The sequence below is a fragment of the Pygocentrus nattereri genome, chromosome 21, assembly GCF_015220715.1.
Source record: "Pygocentrus nattereri isolate fPygNat1 chromosome 21, fPygNat1.pri, whole genome shotgun sequence".
NCBI lineage: Eukaryota > Metazoa > Chordata > Actinopteri > Characiformes > Serrasalmidae > Pygocentrus > Pygocentrus nattereri.
The window spans coordinates 33,487,554-33,512,795 of record NC_051231.1 but is presented as its reverse complement, the minus strand read 5'-3'; the positions used below and the strand labels follow the sequence as shown (position 1 = coordinate 33,512,795).

The 25,242-nt window shown below is 39.6% G+C and overlaps 1 protein-coding gene across 1 annotated transcript; it reads left to right on the top strand.

The window, feature by feature from the left end:
- Positions 1 to 9,912: 9,912 nt before the first annotated feature.
- LOC108416101 (myosin heavy chain, fast skeletal muscle-like) lies at positions 9,913 to 22,109 on the top strand. Its single transcript, XM_037532426.1, has 40 exons — positions 9,913 to 9,961; positions 11,052 to 11,264; positions 11,651 to 11,794; positions 11,918 to 12,074; positions 12,252 to 12,279; positions 12,601 to 12,712; positions 12,791 to 12,883; positions 12,977 to 13,040; positions 13,438 to 13,536; positions 13,629 to 13,732; positions 13,819 to 13,957; positions 14,039 to 14,157; positions 14,244 to 14,393; positions 14,477 to 14,647; positions 14,746 to 15,043; positions 15,202 to 15,275; positions 15,382 to 15,469; positions 15,554 to 15,671; positions 15,775 to 15,898; positions 16,395 to 16,531; positions 16,652 to 16,907; positions 16,989 to 17,231; positions 17,360 to 17,536; positions 17,624 to 17,769; positions 17,862 to 17,952; positions 18,057 to 18,446; positions 18,659 to 18,785; positions 18,867 to 18,985; positions 19,104 to 19,300; positions 19,404 to 19,587; positions 19,672 to 19,837; positions 19,946 to 20,070; positions 20,153 to 20,461; positions 20,551 to 20,754; positions 20,843 to 20,968; positions 21,049 to 21,219; positions 21,303 to 21,407; positions 21,490 to 21,585; positions 21,715 to 21,846; positions 21,989 to 22,109. The coding sequence occupies exons 2-40, from the start codon at positions 11,064 to 11,066 to the stop codon at positions 22,007 to 22,009; spliced, it is 5,805 nt and encodes a 1,934-aa protein (XP_037388323.1). The 5' UTR covers positions 9,913 to 9,961; positions 11,052 to 11,063; the 3' UTR covers positions 22,010 to 22,109.
- The last annotated feature ends 3,133 nt before the right edge of the window (positions 22,110 to 25,242 follow it).

Sequence of the window (25,242 nt, the reverse complement as noted above, 5' to 3'; positions counted from 1 at the left end):
TCAGTCACGAAAGCCAAGGGCTGTGAAGGTGAAAACAGTAATTAACAAAACAGACTTATCTGCTTAAATTTCTACCTTAACTTCTGAAACAGAAGGAGTAAATCATTCAGATCTCTTTCTTTTGTCTATACTTCGTAAAGCTTAAAGATGAAAATATACTGCAATTTCATTAGACAGCAATAAAATTACATGACATACCTTAAAGTACAATTAAAGTACGAGTAAGCAATTCTAATGTTAACTTCAAATGTTAATTACAATATTAGGCCTCACAGAAGAAACAGTATCCGAGAAGGAGAGCAGACAGGATTGCATTCGCCGTAAGTTAAAAGGCACAGTGCTATATCCCATAACCATCTAAAAAATAAAGAAGCATAACTCTAAAAATAAACAAGCCAAGTGCTCATGAACAGAGCTGAAGGATCTCATAGCTATGGAGTGCAGCTGAAGACTTTCATACATCTGACCGTTAAGACTGGCATTTGAAACCCAGTAAGTCCTCAGTTGGACACTTCAGGATGTTTAATCATTGGATGTTTAATCATTGCCCCACTTTTATCTACACATTAAAATTTTACCTATGAATACAAAATCTGTAGACTAGCTCTACCAAGTCCTCTCATTAAAAAAAGGGATGCAAATCCTAACTAGAACTCAAAGCTTTTGTGAACTACAGTTACACAAACCGAAGGTATCATTTTATCAAACTGTGATGATCACTTACAATAAACACAATGCAACAGTGCGAAAGTGGTATAATGTATGTATACTTATATATCTACAGGTTACAGCAACCGTACATATTACACAAAAAAAATAAAACTACAAAATAATACACACAAATGGGTTTGAACTGAACAAAGTGACTTACTGCAGAAAGGGCCCTTTTCAATCATCAGGGAAACTTTTAGGGGTTAAAGTCTTTTATATTGCCTTCATAAATGGACAAAAATTGTTGACTTCTGAGAGCATGGCTTTGACAGTTTCTATATTAGCATTAATTTCTAATTAGAACATTACACTAGGATACTGTATTTCAGGATTTCACTTCATGACTCCAGTTCATCAGAAGCAACAGCCTCTGAACTTTTGCTGTCCAGTAATCATATGCCAAGGACATATTATCTTTCATTTGGAAATAAGTGCCATAACATGGTACTAGCAATAAAGGTCTCCAAATGTCTTTAAAGGTCTGCCTTCTAAAAAAGGGAGCACTCTGTCTAGAAAGAATTCTCAGTATTTTGGCTCAGCACTTTGATGACAAATCTGAGCAAAAGTACATTCAAAAACTTGAACAACAAATTCAGAACCTACGTATATTCTGTATTAGTGGAATAATAATTAGCATTTTATTTGTTTCTTTTATAAAAAAAAAAAAAGGAAAAAAAAACAATTTGTTGTATAACTGCTTTAAGTGGACATGATATTAACTGTTGACGTTTCCTCAGAACACTACTGCCTCTGTCTTATTAAAAAAAATATTTAAATATACTGAAATGGAACTGATGTGAAACATGGGGGGAGGGGGGCAAAAGGCAAACAGTTTATTTATTTATATTGTCAAAAGGTTGCAGTGTCCTTGCAATAGAACACAAGTGACATCACATAGCTTCTCCAAACTTGATCTAAGATTTCTTCAAGGCCAAAACTGATGACAAAAAACTAATCTCAGAATCTGTTGAAAAGCAAAACGTAAAATTTAAAAGCTAATAGAAAAATATGGACCATCTGCATGTCCATTAGAAAAGTAACCCATTACTCATCACATTATATACTGATTTATGGTAACAATGACAATATCAATAATTTCTATCCTTTTAAAAACTTTGATTAATGTATAGCCTAATTTCTCAAACTGCTTCCTATCGATTAAATCAAATGTGAATTGTTCAATCAAAGAAAAAAACTTTTTGAGAATGTTATCTATTGAATTATCTATTGTGGTTGAAAGCAAACTGCGGTGACTGCTACAGTATACAAGTATTTCATGGTATAATATGATACATGAGCACATCTTTGCCACTTACAGAGCAAAAAATCAAGCAAGAATCCATGACCAATAACAATATTAACAAAAATTTCTGAAATTATCAGGAAAGTGAGAATCTGGCTGATGCTGAAGGTGTAAAGGGCTCATCAAGAGCAAGATCCAGCTTGAGGTCAAACTCAAAGAGACAACTGAGACACTCAAAGATGAGGAGGAAATCAATGCTGAGCTGATCGTCAAGAAGAGGAAACTGGAGGATGAGCGCTCTGAGTTGAAGAAGGACTTTGATGATCTGGAACCCACTTTGGCTAAAGTGGAGAAAGAGAAACATGCCACTGAGAACAAGGTAAGTAGTTTATACATATCAGTGCAGTTAAAGAATGTGGAAGCGGAATAGATTTTTTTTAGATGTGCAAGGTTTATATCATGTGAGAAAACCTTCTTGCAATATTCGTAAATTAATGATAATCTAGTGTTTCAAAACCAGGGTCCTCTCTGTGTGGAGTTTGTATGTTCTCCCAATGTCTGCGTGTTTCCTCCAGGTTCTTCAGTTTCCTCCCACAGTCCAAAGACATGTCGTTAGGCCAACTGGACATGCTACATTGCCCCTAGGTGTGAGTGTGTGTGTGATTGTGTATGTCAATCTGGCTGGCCTGCGATGGACTGGCGACCTGTCCAGGGTGTATCCTGCCTTCCATCCGAAGCTGGGATAGACTCCAGCACCCTCTTGCCACCCTGAGGGAGAAATGGCTTAGAAAATGTGTGTGTAGTGTTTCAAAACGTTTTCACACAGGTAACTTGACTAAGGAGATGGCCTCTCAGGATGAGAGCGTTGCCAAGCTCACCAAGGAGAAGAAAGCCCTCCAAGAGGCACACCAGCAAACTCTTGATGATCTGCAGGTAGAGGAAGACAAAGTCAACACTCCAAGTCCAAGACAAAGTTTGAGCTCAACCAAATCCAAGACAGAGCTTGAACAAGTGAATGATGCAAGATCAAACATGATTATATATGCAATAAACATATTCTACAGTCCTCTGCCATCCTCAAAATCTCTGCTTTCTATAAATTATAGCTTGAAGGTTCATTGGAGCAAGTGAAGAAACTCCGCATGGACCTTAAAAGAGTCTTGAGGATGACTTGAAACTGGCACAGGAGTCCATAATGGAGCTGGAGAATGAAAAGCAGCAATCTGAAGAGAAGATCAAAATGTATATACACCGCCATACAGTGTAGATGACATTCTATACCATTTTCCTAACAGGAGAGACTTCGAAATCAGCCAACTTCTGAGCAAAATTGAGGATGACAGCTTCAGGAGAAGATTAAGACGCTCCAGGTAATTCATCTCTGCAGAAACGTAACATTCAATTAAGCTACATTTAACTTAATCTATTTATACATTTAATGCATATGTCTAATGACTGAAAATCTTTCTTTCAGGCTCGTATTGAAGAGCTAGAAGAGGAAATTGAGGCTGAGCGTGCAGCTCGTGCTAAAGTTGAGAAGCAGAGAGCTGATCTCTCCAGGGAACTTGAAGAGATCAGTGAAAGGCTTGAGGAGGCTGGCGATGCCACAGCTGCAAAGCTTCAGATGAAAAAGAAGTGTGAAGCTGAGCTCCAGAAGCTGTGAAGTGATCTGGAGGAGTCCACTCTGCAGCATGAAGTCACAGCTGCAAACTCAATGCTAAAAATTATGAACATGTCTGTCAACTGATTGACATGCATGCACAAAGCGCAAGACTTCAGACTGACAATGGTATCCACAGTAAAAACCACTACACCAGTGAAATAACATGTGCTTGATATTTGTGACTTAATTTGTCCAAACCTTTTCCAAGGTGAATTTAGCCATCAGCTTGAGAAGAAGCACTTACCAGCTGACCAGAGGAACACAGACTTACACACAGCAAATCGAGGTACTCAAAAAACAAATTGAGGAGGAAGTCAAGGTACTATTAAAATGCAGTATTTTGACATAATTTTAATTGTTTCACATTTGTATTATAGTTGAGCAGCAACAAGTTAAAACAACAAGCACAGTTAAAAAAAAATGTGTGTTTAATTCTAGGCAAAGAACGCTCTGGCTCATGCTGTCCAGTCAGCACGTCATGACTGTGACTTGCTCAGAGAGCAGTTTGAGGAAGAGCAGGAGGCCAAGGCTGAGCTGCAGCGTGGAATGTCCAAGGCCAACAGTGAAGTGGCTCAGTGGAGAAGCAAATATGAGACAGATGCCATCCAGCATACTGAGGAGCTTGGAGAGGCAAAGAAAGTAAATGCTGAACAGGAACAAGGGTAAACAATTGCTCATTTTCTAGATAAAGACACATTTGCTTGATAAAGATGTTATATGACACAATTTGACCTTCTCAGGAAAAAGCTTGCCCAGCGTCTACAAGATGCTGAAGAATCTACTGAAGCTAAAAATTCCAAGTGTGCCTCTCTGGAGAAGACCAAACAGAGACTTCACGGTGAAGTGGAGGACCTCATGATTGATGTTGAGAGAGCCAATGCTCTGGCTGCCAATCTTGACAAGAAGCAAAGGAACTTTGACAAGGTAAAGGGCTTGTTGGCTAAAACTGAACAATGAAAATGCACCAAAATCTGTCTGTCTGAATACAAATGTAATTTTACCTTCTAGGTTTTGGCAGAATGGAAGCAGAAGTATGAAGAAGGTCAGGCTGAGCTGGAGGGAGCTCAGAAAGAGGCTCGCTCTCTCAGCACTGAACTCTTTAAGATGAAGAACTCATATGAGGAAGCTCTTGACCAGCTGGAGACCCTGAAGAGAGAAAACAAAAATCTGAAGCACATGTTTTGTAGAAATTAACACAAATATATAGGCATTACTAGAAATATCTTAGAAAAGATAAAATCTAAATTAAAAAGCAATTATTCTTCAGATTCCTGCAGAAGAAATCTTTGACCTCACTGAACAGAATGGTGAGACTGGAAAGCCCATCCATGAACTGGAGAAGGCAAAGAAGACAGTGGAGAGGACAGTGGATATACTGAGAAATCAGAAATCCAGACAGCTCCTGAAGAAGCTGAGGTAACACTATACATAACGTAAATAATTGCAGATAAAAGAGTGCAGTTTGTACACTCTGTTACTAATAATATGTCTATGTGTTTTAGGGCAAGGAAGTGGCAGAATAAAGGGTGAAGACCACAAGGGACACTAACAAGCAATAATAAAATATGTATTTCTTGTTTAATGTCCATGCAAACTGTAGTTCAATAAAACTGACAGAAACAATCAAGTGTTTGTATTTTTTTACTTTTCTGTTCACAGAAATACTTGACCCACAATGCAAACTTATCTTCAGTACCAAAAAGAAAACAGCAAAGATTGTAAGCTGGTAAAAGTATAGTCAGTATAGTGTCATTTCACATTTCTTAAACACCTTGAGCACTTGCAATGGAGCATTAAAAAGAATTAAAATGAAAACTACTGTCAGGCTTCAGTTCATGTATTGTTATCTGTAAAACAAACCGTAACTGAAACAGCCTCTGAAATTTGTGGAAAGATGACATCAGAGAAACGGAGACTATGGAGTTACTGTGTACAGATACTGACCTTTACTTTATTAATAACATGTAATAATTAGCTTTTACTATCTACATACAAAAATGCTATTCCAAAATACTAAAACAATTCAAATAAAAATATTGAATTGTGCACTTCAGGTTCAAAGCCTGGCAATGCCACAGCCTAGACAGCCCAGGTCAGCAGTCTAGGAAGGGAAGAGGAATCTCTTAGCTCTGGCTTTTACATCACATCGATCAATAGGGGGAGTCCTACCCCTCAGGTAGGCATAAAAATGTAGTTAAAAAAAAAAAAATGTTAAAAAGAATAATTTTTTCTTTTCAACAAAAATCAAACCACCCTGGGAGCCACAACATTTTGAGTCCTTTTTACCATCTTGGCTATACATGTGTCTCAGCATGTGCTAAAGATCTAGTGTAGGCTAAAATTTAAACAAAAGGGGGAGAGGGGGGACCATCCTACCCACCCAGAGAGAGCGAGGCCAACTGTGCTCTCTTGGACTCCTGGCTACGGATGGCTGTAGCATCACCAGAGATCGAATGTTCTACTTTTTACAAGGCTGAAGTCAGTTTCTTATTCTGCAGCTTCTTGTTCTAATTTTCCCATTCCACCTTAAATTACAGAATGTATCTGCTGCACTTAAGGTGTAACAGGAAAATTCAAATAAGAAGCTTAAGAACAAGAAACTGACTTCAGTTTCACATGTTTTTTTTTGTATTTGACATTTCTGTTTGCAGATTAAATGCATCAGGAAACCAGCTGGAGTGATTAGAAATTATCGATGTTCATCTTAAGTCTCTCTGCCTTGTCGTTAGCTACTAGCTAGGTGACCTAGCAGTTATAGGCTACATTAATTCCAGCATTTAAGATAATTTATTGTTAAACTGTGCTGAGCTTTATTTTACTGAAAAGGAGGATTATTTAATTTTTACAAGTCTAATTCCGATGTGCAGCCTTAACAGGGCAGTAAAACAGACGCAGGTTGCCGACCTTTGAGCTAGTGTATGAAAGCATTTTGGCTTCGATGGAGTTGAGGGGGAAAATCATGCATTTACATGTTTCCACTCATTTTCCACCGTGTTGTAGTTGCTGCCAACAAGAGAACCATCGATCAAGTGATATCAAAAGTTCCACCCGGAAAGGACGAAGTGAATCACAAACTATCTATAGCAACTCTTATTGCCAAGGATTTGCATCCGTACTCAGTGTTTGAAAACCTGGGCTTTCACACTATGTTGCACACTTTGGAGCCAAGATATAGCATACTGCCTCAAAGATATTTTACTGACACAGTGACCCCCAAACTCTTTACAACAAGACCAAAACCAAAGTTATAGAATCACTGAGGAAAATTAGTAGGACGGCCGCAACATGATGCGTGAACATCCATTACTACAGGAACTTATTTCGCTGTAACTGCACAATTTATCGCATATGACTGGCAGCCGGCGATTCATGTGCTCCAAAGAACAGCAGTGAATGAAAGCCTTCCATTGGTCTTGCCTAATTGTTTCCATTTGGTTTATTAATAAAAGTAGGAAGTAAATTCATTATGGATTGTTACAGATACTTTGCTTTAAAAGTTGCAAGTTGTTCCACAGTGAGAAACAAAGAAATCCTGTATAGAAAAAAGGTAATTATAATCATTTTATAATCGCATCGCAGCCCTCTGAATAATCGAAACGAATCATGAGGAGATTAGAGATTCCCACCCCTACTCGACATAAAATAAGAGATGGTTATACTGAAAAGAGCCTCATCCCCACTCATAAATATGGTGAAAGATCTATGATGTTTTGGACCGGGTTAACGTCCAAATGTCCTGAGAACGTTTTTAAATACACAGGACACTGTGGACTCAAAGAAAAACCCTGGGATTTTACATGAAAATCTGGCTGCTAAAACTTGGAAATAATCTTCATAATGTACGTCGTAATCCACAAATGTGGTTCAGTGACCAAAGAAAAATCTTTTGACATGGCCATTACAATCACTTCAACTAAACACCACTAAAAAAAATCTACACAATCTGTGTAACTTCTGCAGCTTAAACGAATCATCTACGCATGTTATTCAGACCTAGAATGTATTCTGATAAGTAATAGGACAGCACTTATCTCGAGAGGTGCAGCAAGACAAGTCACGGCAGAAAAGAGATGTAAAGATAGAACAAGAAAACACAATTATCTGTCTAAATTTCTACCTGAAATTCTGATACTTAACTTAGATGTTTAAGTTAAACATCATTTCAGCTGTTCATTACAATATCGCATCTCACCGAACAAATATCCAAGGAGAACAGCAGACAGCCGACAAACACGATAAGTTTAAAGGAACAGTAGCATAGCCATGTTTTAAAAAATGTGTGGCTCTAAAAATAAAGCAAGTGTTCATGCTCAGAGCCAAAGGAACTCACAACTATGGAGTGCAGTTTAAGACTCTCATGTATCTGTCCATTAAGATATTTGAATCACAGAAAGTCATCAGTAGGACACTTCAGTGTGATTAATTGTGTTATCTAAACAACTGTATTTTAATATAACCTATGCACATAAAACTTGAGAAGACTTGTAGTCGCAGGCAATCTTACTTAAAAAACCTAAAAAACCTAAAAGGTTTACACACAATATATATTCTAATTGGAAACCACTATATTTATAACGTAAACGCATGACATTAAAGCCAAATATAAACATTTAGAAAAAGCGTCTGAAATACAGTTCAATTCACATTTAAACACTTATCAGATTAGAATGATTAACATAATGCAGCAGCTTCAGATACTGTGGAAAAAGTGGTATGATGCATGCACGATAACATGTAAAGCTTATAACTGCCCATTTACGTACACAGCCTTTCTCTGAATACTTCTAATCTACAATAAAGAGAAAAGGTGTGATATTACAGAAAAACATGCACAGACTTACTTCAGAAACTGATGTTGTGGAGCATCTGGGAAACTCTTAGGGAGTCTGGCTAAACTCCTTTATCCTGCCTTCAGATATGGACTACAATTCTTGACCTCTGAGAGCATGGCTCTGTTTCTATATCTGCATTAATTACAAATGAGCTTATTAAACTGAGATATAGTGTTTCAGAATTTCAGTTTATGATTCCAGTTTGTCCCAAGCAGCAGACTCTGAACTTTTACTGCATACTAATCATTTGCCAAGGACATATTATCTTTCTTCTGGAAATAAGTGATTTTTATCTAATACCAGTAATAAATCTTTGGTTTTATAATACTAATAATAGTAATGAATACGATGCTTTCCAAAAGACAGCACTCTGTTTGGTCAGACCTCTTGTCTAGCTCAGTTAGCTTTGGATGACAGAAATAGGTAAATGTATATTCAAAACACTGAAAATACAGAACCTATTGATATTCTGTTTTGGTAAACACAGAGGAGGGAGCAGAAGGCAAAACAAGTTTTTAAACACTAAATTAAAATACAAGTTCAGCTACTTGCTTTAAAGACTTACTGTTACCTGTTTTTTTAATGAAAAATGCCATTCACACATACAGACATGCAAGACTTCAAAGGTCAGGGACTGACAGCTTAAAGAGCAATAAAAATTCTGCATCAAATGATGAGTGCAATTTATTTATTTATATCATGAAAAGGTTGACGTGACCCTGCAACAGAACTCCAGTGACATCACACAGCTTCTCCAAATTTGATCTAAGATTTCTTCAGTGCCAAATTTGATCTAAGATTTCTTCAGTGCCAAAATCCCTTAAAAAGAAGATTTTTCTTGTAATCTTAGAATCATTTTAATATTACCAAGCATGCATGTTTAAAAATAAAACTGAAATGAAAATATGGACCATGCACAGTGGAAAAGTATCATAAAGTATATTAGGATTTGTGTGAAACAGCACAATTTTTACTACTGTTTTACAAGCTTACATTAATGTATAACATTATTTTTTAAATGATTAGACAGTTTAGTCAAACAAAAATGCTGAAATAAGACAAAGAAAAGAAGAAAATGTTTCACCTCTTTTATCAAAATACCTGAATCTGAACTATTCTGTCTAAAAACATATAAAATAAAGTGTTGCGGTGACTGCTACAGAACACCAGTATTTCACAGTATAATATGATACATGAGCACAACATCATCATTGCCACTTAGGGAGGAAATACACAAGCAAGAATCCATGACCAAACATAGCCTGAAAGTTCTGCTGAGTGAACACTAATGATCCTATATAAGAGGCTCCTGCAAGCACTGAGGCCAGCCCAGGAACCCTGCAAAGGTGAGTCTTACTAACTGATTACAATTATTTAATTCTGAGAAAAGTCTTCTTGGATAATTTTAATAATATTATTACAATTCTGTTTTGATTTGTTTCTTAACTGTTCTCTTCTTTCAGAATATACAGCCTTTTCTGTTCACCATTTCCTTCACTTGGGAACAAAAAGGTAAGGTGTGAGTAGTGAGGCATGGGGCATAACCCAGCGCGGTAACAAATATTTTTATGAAATTAAATAAGTTAAAGGAAAATGTGCTTTCGGTCATCTCGTATTGATAGTAACATAATCTCTGATCTCCTTTCAAATCAGTGAGACTGATATTTATCAGGATTAATTATATTTTTGTTACACTAGGAAAGATTTTTTTTTATCATACCATTTTATGACAAGTGAGATGTGTGTAAGTCACAGAATTCACAGCTACATTACTTTCATTCCCCTTTAACATAGCACTGTACTGATAAAGTAAACTAAATACAGTGAGAGCTACCCAGTGCAGCCTATACAAGAAGGGGTGATGGTAACATGTTGCTACAACGAAGCCATCCAAAGAATATAATGTGAGAATTCCATATGAATTTCACTGGAAACATTTCATAAAAATGATAACATGTAAATACAATATATGTACAGTTTCATCGTGCTGATATTTGATGTTATACTTTGTGGTGAAAAATGATAGTGGCTCACTTACCACATTTACGTTGATGCATGAAAACCTTGACATGGAACTGTACTGAAATAATTGTAATTATTAAGTGAAATTTCACCTTCGCATCTAACCCATCCATGAAGTGAAACACCACATACACTAGGGGGCAGTGAGCACACTTACCCGGAGCGGCGGACAGCCGTATCCATGGTGCCCGAGGAGGAATTGGGGGTTAGGTGTCTTGCTCAAGGACACCTCAGTCATGGACTGTGAGCTCTGGGGATCGAACAGGCAACTTTCCGGTCACAGGGCCAGTTCCATAACCTCCAGCCCACGACCGCCACTTATACCCTTCTATGTAGGTTTCGCTGAATTGTTCATAAGTGTTGAAATCATGAAATCATAGGTTGCTTGTATAAAAAAGTTGAATCCTTTTTACACAAGCAGCCTATTCTATACAAGTAATCCATGTATTAGGTGTTAGGATATGCCCCACTCTACTCAAACATCTTGTGCATGACATTGCTGGTCTACGTAAGATTTTATTACACTAGCCAGAAGTAGTCTTTTAAAGAAAACTGACAAACATATGAATTGTCTTCACAGTAAAACACCATCATGGGGGATGGAGAGATGGAATGTTTTGGGCCGGCGGCCATCTACCTCCGCAAGTCAGAAAGGGAGAGGACTGAGGCCCAGAACAAACCTTTTGATGCTAAAACAGCATACTTTGTGGCTGAGCCCGCTGAGATGTACCTCAAGGGTACACTAAAGAGTAAAGAGGGTGGCAAAGCCACTGTCAAAACTCTGTGTGGCAAAGTAAGTGAAAAGACCAATGACGAGGTTGTAGGGCCTCATTCACTAACCGTGCTCAAGAAGATAGTACTTAAAACCCAAGAGGCCCATAGTTCTCAAAGTTGTATTGCTTGTTAATGGTACTGCTGAGTATATCCAACACATACAAAGAGATTTTTGCTTCATAAGTAATGTTTCATAAATGATGGATCCATCATATTGTTCATCTGTAAATGTAAGATGACTGTTTGTCTGGGAATGTATTGTAATGCAATGAATTTCAGCCTGATCATGGCCATGAAGAGACCAGGACATAGGCGTACATGTATATGCTTCATACAATGCACTGTGTATCTCTCAGACATTCTATTTAATTACAAATCAAACTAATCTGAATTGTTTTTGTACAGACCCTCACAGTTAAGGAGGATGATATCTATCCAATGAATCCTCCCAAATTTGACAAAATTGAAGACATGGCCATGATGACCCACTTGAACGAGCCCTGTGTGCTGTATAACCTCAAAGAGCGTTACGCAGCATGGATGATCTATGTAAGTTAATTCAAAAGAACAATTATATATATATATACATACACACACACAAAAACACACACACACACACACAAAAAGTGAGTTATATTACAATTCTGGAAATGTTTCTATTCACATCTTCAGACCTACTCAGGGTTGTTCTGCATCACTGTGAACCCCTACAAGTGGCTCCCAGTATATGATGCAGTTGTTGTGACTGGATACAGAGGCAAAAAGAGAATTGAAGCCCCACCCCACATCTTCTCCATCTCTGATAACGCATATCAGTTCATGCTCACTGGTATGATATTCCTCAAACAAAAAAAGGAAAACAGTACATAAAAATAAAACAACTTAAGAGAAAGGAAGTAAAGTCGCACGGAAAACTGTTAAAACTGTAAAAATGGATCATTGTGAATAATGTGACATGTTATCCTTAATAGTATATAATGCTATCCTATACAATGTTTTCCTTTAGATCGTGAAAACCAGTCCGTCCTGATCACGTAAGTGCAACCTGATATCCCTATGAAGGAGCTTTTATATTAGCATTCTTTGTTTCTAAGATATCACCAATGATTGGGGGCCAATCTGAGCTAAAATCTGAGCTAAAATCTGCCAAATACTACAGCTCACTCTTAAAGAAGCACTCTTCTCTTTCATATTCTTTCATACTCTTTTCATATTTCATATTGACCCACATGATAAAATGATAACAGAAACTCTCAAAGACATCAGTAAATTAAGTAATTTCTAAAATTCTTAAAATACTCTGAAAACAAAACGCATTATTATTAAAACTTAATATTCTTCACTTCTATTCTCAGTGGAGAATCTGGTGCAGGTAAGACTGTGAACACCAAACGTGTCATCCAGTACTTTGCAACAGTCGCAGTGACTGGACAGAAGAAGGCAGAGCCTGTTCCTGGCAAAATGCAGGTAAATAAATCACTATTGTAGGATTTTCAGAACACTTGTGAGTGAACTCCTTACTAAAATGTCTGTTATCACATCTAGGGTTCGCTGGAGGACCAAATCATTGCAGCCAACCCCCTCCTGGAAGCTTATGGTAATGCCAAGACTATCAGGAATGACAACTCTTCTCGTTTTGTAAGTACATACAAACAAGTTCAAACTCTGCATACAGCATAATGAAAAATACAAAAAATACAGAACCAATTAAAACATTTTATGAATTTCCAGGGCAAATTCATCAGAATTCATTTTGGACAAACTGGCAAGCTGGCATCAGCTGATATTGAAACCTGTAAGTTTCTGTCCTTAGAGAATTTCATTCATTTATTTTATTATTCTGTAAATCCTACTGTCCTCCCTCAATGATGTCATGTGTTAATACAATAAACATGAGATATGTGTATAACAGAATAAGAATCTGTACTGGAAAACGACGGAACATGTTACCTACAAAACTGTGGGGGGCTATTGTAACTTTAAAAAAAGGGGTACTTGCTATGTGCCCAATGCAGCAAGCAAAGACTCCACAGCCTGTCTGCACTTGTTTGTTGTTCATTAACTCGGCAAAACTGCACCACTTTACTCTCTTCTGTTCAAGAACATGGAGAGTCTTAAAAATCTAACTGAAACAATGAAGGCACAGATCATGTTAGTAAATGCAACTATTACTAATATCAACATTTTGACAGATCTACTGGAAAAGTCAAGAGTCACTTTCCAGCTGTCTGCTGAGAGGAGCTACCACATCTTCTACCAGCTCATGACTGGACACAAGCCAGAGCTGCTTGGTACGGAACCTAAAGGCTTATTGCTACCATTTCTTCTTAGTTTAGTTGTAGAACTGATCTGGTCTAAAGACTTTATTTTGTCTTTCACACAGAGGCACTGCTCATCACCACCAACCCCTATGACTACCATATGATCAGCCAGGGTGAAATCACAGTTAAGAGCATCGACGATGTGGAAGAATTCATTGCCACAGATGTAAGTACAACTTCACTGAACTTCAGATGTTTTTTTTTAAAAATATGCCTCATTCTGGTCCATCAAATCTGTTTCACCAAACACAGACTGCTATTGACATTCTGGGCTTCACTGCTGATGAGAAAATTAACATCTACAAGCTGACTGGTGCTGTGGTGCATCACGGCAACATGAAGTTCAAGCAAAAGCAGAGAGAGGAGCAGGCTGAGCCTGACGGCACTGAGGGTAAATCACAAGATAAATTTGGCTTAATTAGAAGCATTTGCATCAATTCCTAACGAGAAACATTTTAACATTTATCTTCAGTGGCTGATAAAATCGCCTACCTTCTGGGCCTGAACTCAGCTGACATGCTGAAAGCTTTGTGCTACCCCAGAGTCAAGGTCGGAAACGAGTTTGTGACCAAAGGCCAGACTGTACCTCAGGTAATGTGCTATTATTTGACCAAAACAAGAACAAAGGTTTTTTCAAATACCTACGAAGTAACAAAGAATACTTTTGAACTCTACAGGTCAACAATTCAACAATGGCTCTTTGCAAGTCCGTCTATGAGAAAATGTTCTTGTGGATGGTCGTTCGTATCAATGAGATGTTAGATACAAAACAGCAGAGGCAGTTCTTCATTGGTGTGCTGGACATCGCTGGATTTGAGATCTTTGATGTAAGTATTCCCTGATTTTAATTTTCAAATGTATTACATTGTGATTTGTACAACTTTTACAACTGATCACAATGTCATGGCAGTTCAACAGCTTGGAGCAGCTGTGCATCAACTTCACAAATGAGAAGCTGCAACAGTTCTTCAACCACCACATGTTTGTGCTGGAACAAGAGGAGTACAAGAAAGAAGGGATTGAATGGGTGTTCATTGACTTTGGTATGGACCTGGCTGCCTGCATTGAGCTTATTGAGAAGGTAATGTGCTTAGAACCAACAGCCACTTTCAAAGAATAAACACTATCTTTACAAAGGTGCTCTCATGTAACTCCCCTGTCTAAATCTGTCATAATTAGCCAATGGGCATCTTCTCCATCCTTGAAGAGGAGTGCATGTTTCCCAAGGCAACAGATACATCCTTCAAGAACAAGCTGCATGACCAGCATCTTGGCAAGTGTAACGCCTTCCAGAAGCCAAAGCCTGCCAAGGGCAAAGCAGAAGCCCATTTCTCTCTTGTACACTATGCTGGCACTGTAGATTACAACATTACTGGCTGGCTGGACAAGAACAAAGACCCCCTGAATGAATCTGTTGTGCAGCTGTACCAGAAGTCAGCAAACAAACTTCTGGCTCACTTGTATGAAGGTCACGCTGGTGCCGATGGTAAGCAGACAAAAAAAACTTATACATGCTTAAAAAAAATCTAATTATACATAATTTTTGAGAACTAATGGAAATCAGTACAAAGATTTATTAAATCTGCAGCAGTAACTACACTATGATATAGATTAATTACTTTTTTTTTTTAACAGATGCTGGTGGAAAAGGTAAGAAGGGTGGGAAAAAGAAGGGCGGTTCCTTCCAGACTGTGTCTGCTGTGTTCAGGGTAAAACACTTTTATACTGAAATAAGATATGAATATTAGAAGAGGATGCATGTGCCAGTCTGCATGACCTTAGTTAACAGACACTGTCATGACACAAAATCCACAGGAGAACTTGGCCAAGCTGATGACCAACTTGAGGAGCACTCACCCTCACTTTGTCCGCTGCTTGATTCCTAATGAGTCCAAGACTCCAGGTAGGTGCTCTTCATAACGTGTATATTGTGAAAATATATTCAAAATTCAAAATATACATGGCATCATTACTCCTATACCTTTAGGTCTGATGGAGAATTTCCTAGTTATCCACCAGCTGAGGTGTAATGGTGTGCTGGAGGGTATCAGAATCTGCAGAAAGGGATTCCCCAGCAGAATCCTCTATGCTGACTTCAAGCAAAGGTCGCTTTCATAGTCGTCTCATTTAAAAATATAAAACAGTTACAAAATAGTTACAAACAGTTACTAATTTGCCACATTTACTGAAACACAATTGTGAAAACAGATACAAAGTCCTGAATGCCAGTGTCATCCCAGAGGGACAGTTCATTGACAATAAAAAAGCCTCAGAGAAACTCTTGGGCTCCATTGATGTGGACCACACCCAGTACAAGTTTGGGCACACCAAGGTCAGTGTTACTATTAATGGTAGCTCAAATTATTTTCATAACATGGGAATATAGCATATTGGAAGTCTAAAATTTATTTCATGTATATTAATGACCGACTACTTAACTGAAATATAAAATCTGTGTCAATGTCTGCAATGGTGAAACATGGTACCTGTCTGTTACTTTCTAAACTGCTTATGTTTCCGGGTCGACGGCGGGGGGCATGAAGCCAATCTGAGTGGTCATTGGGCAGAAGGCAGGATACACCTTAGATAGGTCACTAGTCCATGGAAAAATACACAGAGAATATAAATATCTGTGGTGAATTAGATGACATTTTTAAGTTTCTTGGTGGATCAGGACAAGCATGAATGAACGAGGTCCCATACTAATACAGAATGCTTTATAACAGCAAATGTGAGCTAAATTCTACGAGTGTGTAAATATATATTAAACATACTTTGTAGGTACACAGTAAAAGCTGGGTCAGTAACTTTATAAAATGTCTGTTTAGGTCTTCTTCAAAGCTGGTCTACTTGGTACCCTTGAGGAGATGCGAGATGAAAAACTAGCAACGCTGGTGACAATGACTCAAGCATTGTGTCGTGGCTACCTTATGAGGAGAGAGATTTTCAAGATGTCGGAGAGGAGGTATTATTAGATTAATAAAGCAGACAGACATCACATGAATATTTAAACACACAAGAATAATAAAGATATAATCTTAAAATTGAAAATGCAGCATGAAGAACTGAACCATTTTCATTCTAGAGAGTCCATCTTCACTATTCAATACAACATCCGCTCATTCATGAATGTGAAACACTGGCCATGGATGAAGCTGTACTTCAAGATCAAGCCTCTTCTGAAGAGCGCAGAAACAGAAAAAGAAATGGCTGCCATGAAAGAGAACTATGAAAAAATGAAGGAAGATCTGGCAAAAGCACTGGCCAAGAAGAAAGAGCTTGAAGAGAAGATGGTGTCAGTTCTTCAGGAGAAAAATGACCTGCAACTGGCAGTAACAGCTGTAAGTCTTTACAATGAAGTTTGAACATTTCAAGACATGGGATAATCTTAAAAATGCTTAAAAAATGCTAATAACTCACAGGAAACAGAGAATCTGGCTGATGCTGAGGAAAGGTGTGAGGGCCTCATTAAGAGCAAGATCCAGCTTGAGGCCAAACTCAAAGAGACAAATGAGAGACTGGAGGATGAGGAGGAAATCAATGCTGAGCTGACCGCTAAGAAGAGGAAACTGGAGGATGAGTGCTCTGAGCTGAAGAAGGACATTGATGATCTGGAACTCACCTTGGCTAAAGTGGAGAAGGAGAAACATGCCACTGAGAACAAGGTTAATAGTTTATACATATAAGTGCAGTTAAAGACTGTGAAAGATTAGACGTGCAAGGTTTATATCATGTGAGAAAGCAATATTCATAAATTAATGATAATATACCGTTTAAAAATATTTTCACACAGGTGAAAAACTTGACTGAGGAGATGGCTTCTCAGGATGAGAGCTTTGCCAAGCTTACCAAGGAGAAGAAAGCCCTCCAAGAGGCACACCAGCAAACTCTTGATGATCTCCAGGCAGAGGAAGACAAAGTCAACACTTTGACCAAATCTAAGACAAAGCTTGAACAACAAGTGGATGATGTAAGATCAAACAACAATATATACAACAAATATACTCTACAGTCCTTCTGTGCCTTCCTAAGAATCTCTGCTTTCCATGAATTATAGCTTGAAGGTTCATTGGAGCAAGAGAAAAAACTCCGCATGGACCTTGAAAGAGCCAAGAGGAAGCTTGAGGGTGACTTGAAACTGGCACAGGAGTCCATAATGGACCTGGAGAATGAAAAGCAGCAATCTGAAGAGAAGATCAAAAAGTATATACACCACCATACAGTGTAGATAACAAATAATTCATTTGTTCAAACGAGATGAAATAAGGATGTATTCTATGCCATTTTCATAAAAGGAAAGACTTCGAAATCAGCCAACTTCTGAGCAAAATTGAAGATGAACAATCCTTGGGAGCTCAGCTTCAGAAGAAGATTAAGGAGCTCCAGGTAATTAATTTCTGCAGAAACGTAACATTCAATTAAGCTACATTTAATGTAATCTATTTATACATCTAACACATATATCTAATGACTGAAAATCTTTCTTTCAGGCTCGTATTGAAGAGCTAGAAGAGGAAATTGAGGCTGAGCGTGCAGCTCGTGCTAAAGTTGAGAAGCAGAGAGCTGATCTCTCCAGGGAACTTGAAGAGATCAGTGAGAGGCTTGAAGAGGCTGGTGGAGCCACAGCTGCTCAGATAGAGATGAATAAGAGGCGTGAAGCAGAGTTCCAGAAGCTGCGGCGTGATCTGGAAGAATCCACTCTGCAGCATGAAGCCACAGCTGCTGCCCTCCGCAAGAAACAAGCTGACAGTGTTGCTGAGCTTGGAGAGCAGATCGACAACCTTCAAAGGGTCAAACAGAAGCTGGAGAAGGAGAAGAGTGAATACAAGTTGGAGATAGATGACCTATCCAGTAACATGGAGGCTGTGGCAAAAGCAAAGGTGTGTTAACATTGAGAGGAAAAATATAGTTTGCATAGAAAACAATGTAGGGTGTTTAGTTACTTCATGTTCTGTTTCATGCACATTAAAGCACAGCTAAGGTGGATGAAATGTGCTTGAAAGATTATATACTGCATTCCATACGGGATATAATTAAAATGTGTCAGCATCCTTCTTCATTTCAATTATTTTCACTGAGTATATATTTCTAGGCAAATCTAGAGAAGATGTGTCGGACTCTTGAGGATCAGCTCAGCGAATTTAAAGCTAAAAATGATGAACATGTTCGTCAACTGAATGACTTGAGTGCACAAAGAGCAAGACTTCAGACTGAGAATGGTAATTAAACGCAAAGCAACTAAAAATCTTAATCAGAATATTTGCTTCATGGTTTTAAATTAATTTGCCCTATTTTCCAAGGTGAATTTGGTCGTCAGCTGGAGGAGAAGGAAGCACTTGTTTCTCAGCTGACCAGAGGAAAACAAGCTTACACACAGCAGATTGAAGAACTCAAAAGACAAATTGAGGAGGAAGTCAAGGTACTATTAAAATGCAGTGTTTGACATAATTTTAATTGTTTCACATTTGTATTATAGTTCAGCAACACCAAGTTAAAACAACAAGCACAGTCTAAAAAAAATGTGTGTTTAATTTTAGGCAAAGAACGCTCTGGCTCATGCTGTCCAGTCAGCACGTCATGACTGTGACTTGCTCAGAGAGCAGTTTGAGGAAGAGCAGGAGGCCAAGGCTGAGCTGCAGCGTGGAATGTCCAAGGCCAACAGTGAAGTGGCTCAGTGGAGAAGCAAATATGAGACAGATGCCATCCAGCGTACTGAGGAGCTTGAAGAGGCCAAGTTAGTAAATGCTGAATTGTAACAAGTAAACAGTTCCTCATTTTCAACACAAAGACGCAGTTGCTAGATAAACATGTCACATTACAAAATTTGACCTTCTCAGGAAAAAGCTTGCCCAGCGTCTACAAGATGCTGAGGAATCGATTGAAGCTGTAAATTCCAAGTGTGCCTCTCTGGAGAAGACCAAACAGAGACTTCACAGTGAAGTGGAGGACCTCATGATTGATGTTGAGAGAGCCAATGCTCTGGCTGCCAATTTTGACAAGAAGCAAAGGAACTTTGACAAGGTAAAGGGCTTGTTGGCTAAAACTGAACAATGAAAATGCACCAAAATCTGTCTGTCTGAATACAAATGTAATTTTACCTTCCAGGTTTTGGCAGAATGGAAGCAGAAGTATGAAGAAGGTCAGGCTGAGCTGGAGGGAGCTCAGAAAGAGGCTCGCTCTCTCAGCACTGAACTCTTTAAGATGAAGAACTCATATGAGGAAGCTCTTGACCAACTGGAGACCCTGAAGAGAGAGAACAAGAATCTGCAGCGTATGTGACTTAGAAATTAAAAGTCACATACAAATGTTAATTGAAATATTTTTAAACAATGAATTAAAACAAACAAAAAGCAATTACTACTCTCATTTCTCATTTCAGAGGAGATTTCTGACCTGACTGAACAGATTGGTGAGACTGGAAAGACCATCCATGAACTGGAGAAGGCAAAGAAAACAGTGGAGACTGAAAAATCAGAAATCCAGACCGCTCTTGAAGAAGCCGAGGTAACACGATACATGACGTAAGTTAATGTACAGGTATAACTGGTTTGCAAGAAACGGTTTAATATTTAATGTTATTTTTCAGGGCACACTTGAACATGAAGAATCCAAGATTCTTCGTATCCAACTCGAGCTCAACGAAGTAAAGAGTGAGATTGACAGGAGGCTTGCTGAGAAAGATGAGGAGATGGAGCAGATCAAGAGGAACAGTCAGAGGGTGATCGAGTCCATGCAGAGCACTCTGGACTCTGAGATCAGGAGCAGAAATGATGCCTTGAGAATCAAGAAGAAAATGGAAGGAGATCTCAACGAGATGGAGATTCAGCTGAGCCATGCAAACCGTCAGGCTGCAGAGGCACAGAAGCAGCTCAGAAATGTTCAAGGACAGCTCAAGGTATTTTCTCACTTCAATTTATACTTCCTTTCTAACATCCTAATCCTAGTCACCTAGACACTGAATAACTGTAATTCATTTTCCATAAGGATGCCCAACTGCACCTTGATGAGGCTATAAGAGGACAGGAAGAAATGAAGGAGCAGTTTGCCATGGTGGAGCGCAGGAATAACCTGATGCTGGCAGAGATTGAGGAGCTGAGAGCTGCACTGGAGCAGACAGAGAGAGGCCACAAATTGGCTGAACAAGAGCTGGTTGATGCCAGTGAGCGCGTGGCATTGCTGCACTCTCAGGTATGTTCTACCAGCTCATAAGTTTACTGTTCCTTTCAACTTCCTTGCTAAATCACCTTAAGGGCTTGACTGTAATTCCCTTTTACAGAATACCAGTCTAATCAACACCAAGAAGAAGCTTGAGGCTGATCTGGTGCAGATTCAAGGTGAGGTGGATGATACAGTTCAGGAGGCGAGAAATGCTGAAGAGAAGGCCAAGAAGGCTATCACTGATGTGAGTGTTTAACTGCACAGATTTTACATGTGTCTTCTATAACGGAAAAAAGGAAATTGATTTCATGGCTTATATTATAGGCTGCCATGATGGCAGAGGAGCTGAAGAAAGAACAAGACACCAGTGCTCACCTGGAGAGGATGAAGAAGAACCTTGAGGTTACAGTCAAAGATCTACAGCATCGCCTGGATGAGGCTGAGAGCCTTGCCATGAAGGGTGGAAAGGAACAGCTTCACAAGCTGGAGTCTAGGGTATGCCGCACTCTTTATCCAGTGGAAATAGAAAAGAATATATTGTTTTGTTTAAATTTGACACATAAAACATTGTATTCTAGGTGCGTGAGCTGGAGGCTGAGGTTGAAGGTGAGCAGAGACGCAGCGCTGATGCTGTGAAAGGAGTTCGCAAATATGAGAGGAGAGTGAAAGAACTCACCTACCAGGTAAAGCACTAACTGAGTAACATACACACTATAAAAACAATATCTACTAGACCAAGCAAACCCTACAACAGAACCTTTGCAGACTGAAGAAGACAAGAAGAATGTAAACAGACTGCAGGATCTGGTGGACAAGCTGCAGGCCAAAGTGAAGGCCTACAAGAGACAGGCTGAGGAAGCTGTAAGTGTGCCATTACGTGTCTTGCATTGTACATGCAGTGCAATATAATGAGTGACAAGACCATGCAGATGAACATGTTTCACTCATAAAAACAACATTAAACCATCTGACTTGACTTCATTCTCACAGGAGGAGCAGGCAAACACTCACCTGTCCAGGTTCAGGAAGGTGCAGCATGAGCTGGAGGAAGCTCAGGAGCGTGCTGACATTGCTGAGTCTCAGGTCAACAAGCTGAGAGCCAGGAGCCGAGATGCTGGAAAGGTAAAGTCTACTTATTCAAACAAACTCGGAAAGTCTTAGAAACACATGAGCTTCTGTTGGCATAAATCACAGTTCTTTTAAATGATCACTTTTAATAATCAGCAATACACTCTGTTACTAATAATATGTCTATGTGTTTTAGGGCAAGGAAGTGGCAGAATAAAGGGTGAAGACCACAAGGGACACTAACAAGCAATAATAAAATATGTATTTCTTGTTTAATGTTCATGCAAACTTTAGTTCAATAAAACTGAAAGAAACAATCAAGTGTTTGTGTTTTTTTATTTTGTCAAACAGGGACTCTAGTAGTAACGTTCCTGGCTACACTTGTTCTAGTACTATCCCTCTTTCAACTGTTCACAGAAATACTTGACCCACAAGGCAAACTTATCTTCAGTACCAAAAAGAAAACAGCAAAGATTATAAGCTGGTAAAAGTATAGTCAGTATAGTGTCATTTCACATTTCTTAAACACCTTGAGCACTTGCAATGGAGCATTAAAAAGAATTAAAATGAAAACTACTGTCAGGCTTCAGTTCATGTATTGTTATCTGTAAAACAAACCGTAACTGAAACAGCCTCTGAAATTTGTGGAAAGATGACATCAGAGAAATGGAGACTATGGAGTTACTGCGTACAAATACTGACTTTTACTCTATTAATAACAAGTAATAACTAGAAATGTGCCTTTCCTCAAGGAAACGCAGGATAGTTGGGCAGCGGATATGGAAGTCGATACAAGGAACGAGGAATTAAAAAACTACATATGGAAGAGTGCAGGTCAGCAACGTGGTGGATTTTATCTTGTGGACCTGCACTGAATGAGAACATGTACATTGGTGGTTGTTGGGCAAAGGGACTCAATTCTGTGCCACCTTAAACAAAGTTCCACCGAAGTTGCTATGAAAATTGCAGTTCCACCTTAAATACTGTGCATACTCTAATTCTGTGCTATGTTAACTGAAATTCCCTAATTCCTACCACCTCACAAAAAGTTCCAAGTTAAATACTGTGCCACCTTAAATTTAGCACTACGTTATTTCAAGTTCCACCGTAAGGTCTGTGCCACCTTAATTTCATTGCTATATTAATTAAAGTTCTACCTTAAATTCTGTGCCTACTTTAATTTTGTGCTGTTAATTGAAGCTCCACCTCAAATTTAGTGCTAGCTTAAAGAGAGTTCCATTCTAAATTCTTTGCCAGAATTTAGGGCCAGAGGCTTCTGGGGTGTCAAGTTCCATTTCCCTGCTGGAGGTCACTGAGGAAGTTGGTAAGCTCCTCAGTGGCAAGGCACCGGGGGTGGATGAGATTCGTCCAGAAATGCTTAAGGCTCTGGATATTGTGGGGCTGTCATGGCTAACACGCCTCTGCAATATTGCATGGACCTCAGGAACAGTACCCTTGGACTGTCAGACTGGGGTGGTGGTCCCTATTTTTAAAAAGGGGGACCGGAGGGTGTGTGCCAATTATCGGGGTATCACACTGCTCAGCCTCCCTGGGAAAGTCTATGCAAAGGTGCTGGAAAGGAGACTCCGACTGATAGTTGAACCTCAGATTGAGGAGGAACAATGTGGATTCTGTCCCGGCGGTGGAACAATGGATCAGCTTTTCACCCTCTCACAGATTATTGAGGGGGCATGGGAGTTTGCCAACCCAGTCTACATGTGTTTTCTGGACTTAGAGAAGGCTTATGACCGTGTTCCTCGAGATATCTTGTGGAGGTCCTCCGGGACTATGGGGTGCCAGGGCTACTACTCCAGGCTATCCAATCTCTGTACTCCCAGAGTGAGAGCTGTGTCCGTATACTCGGCATTAAGTCAGACTCTTTCAGTGTTAGTGTTGGACTCCGCCAGGGTTGTGCTCTGTCTGCACTCTTGTTTGTGATATTCATGGACAGAGTGTCAGGGCGTAGCCGGGGTCAGGAGGGCATTATGTGTGGAGGCCGGAGGGTGGCGTCTCTGCTATTTGCAGATGATGTTGTTCTTTTGGCAAAATCACATGGATTCCTCCAGCGCTCGCTGCAATGGTTTGCAGCCGAGTGTGAAGCGGTTGGTATGCGGATCAGCACCTCCAAGTCCATGGTCTTGGCCCGGAAAAGGATGGCATGCACACTCCAGGTAAGGGGAAAGGACCTGCCCCAGGTGGAGGAGTTTAAGTATCTTGGGGTCTTGTTCACGAGTGACGGGAAGAGGGATTATGAGATCGGCCGAAGGCTGGGACAGGCGGCAGCAGTAATGCGGTCACTGTACCAAACTGTAGTGGTGAAGAGGGAGTTGATCCAAAAGGCGAAGCTCTCTGTTAACCGGTCGATCTACATCCCAACCATCACCTATGGTCATGAGCTGTGGGAAATGACTGAAAGAGCTTTCTTCGTCGGGTGGCGGGCTACGCGATAGAGTGAGGAGCTCGATCATCCGGGAGGAGCTCAGAGTAGAGCCGCTACTCCTCCGCATTGAGAGGAGCCAGCTGAGGTGGTTCAGGCATCTGATCCGGATGCCCCCTGGATGCCTCCCGGTGGGGGTGATCCAGGCACGGCCTACCGGGACAAGACCCAGGGGGCGTCCTAGGGGGACAGGGTCATCTGGGATTCTCTGCTCTCCCAACTGCTACCTCGACCCTGTCTGGACTAGCGGTCAACGATGACGATGATGATAATTGAAGTTCCACCTTAAATGTATTGTTATGCTAGGTCCACCTAAAATTGAAGTTCAACCTTAAAATTCAGTGCTATCTTGGTGCTATTCCACCTTAAAAGCAGTTAACCCTTAACAGAGCTGCTGAGAATCAGGCTGGGAGTTGGTGAGACATTGAGCTCCGTGCGTGGTTTGTGTGAGAGAATAATTCATTGTGACATCATGTTTGGCAAGCTGCCAACAGCCTGCCCATTCATTTTCAGAGGGACAAAAATTTTGGGCCGCTGTTCGGATCCGTACATCCGATCAAAAAGCTGTATACAAGCACACATCACACAATCAGGCCGGATGATCTGGAGTTGGAACGGTGTCGATAACTCGAAAACTCCATGACTAGTTACATGGAAAAGAAACGGCAGAAAAATAAACAAAACAAGAAATGTTTGGAATATGGAAGAGTGCAGGTCAGGAATAACAATATCTACTAGACCAAGCAAACCCTACAACAGAACCTTTGCAGACTGAAGAAGACAAGAAGAATGTAAACAGACTGCAGGATCTGGTGGACAAGCTGCAGCTCAAAGTGAAGTCCTACAAGAGACAGGCTGAGGAAGCTGTAAATGTGCCATTACGTGTCTTGCATTGTACATGCAGTGCAATATAATGAGTGACAAGACCATGCAGATGAACATGTTTCACTCATAAAAACAACATTAAACCATATGACTTGACTTCATTCTCACAGGAGGAGCAGGCAAACACT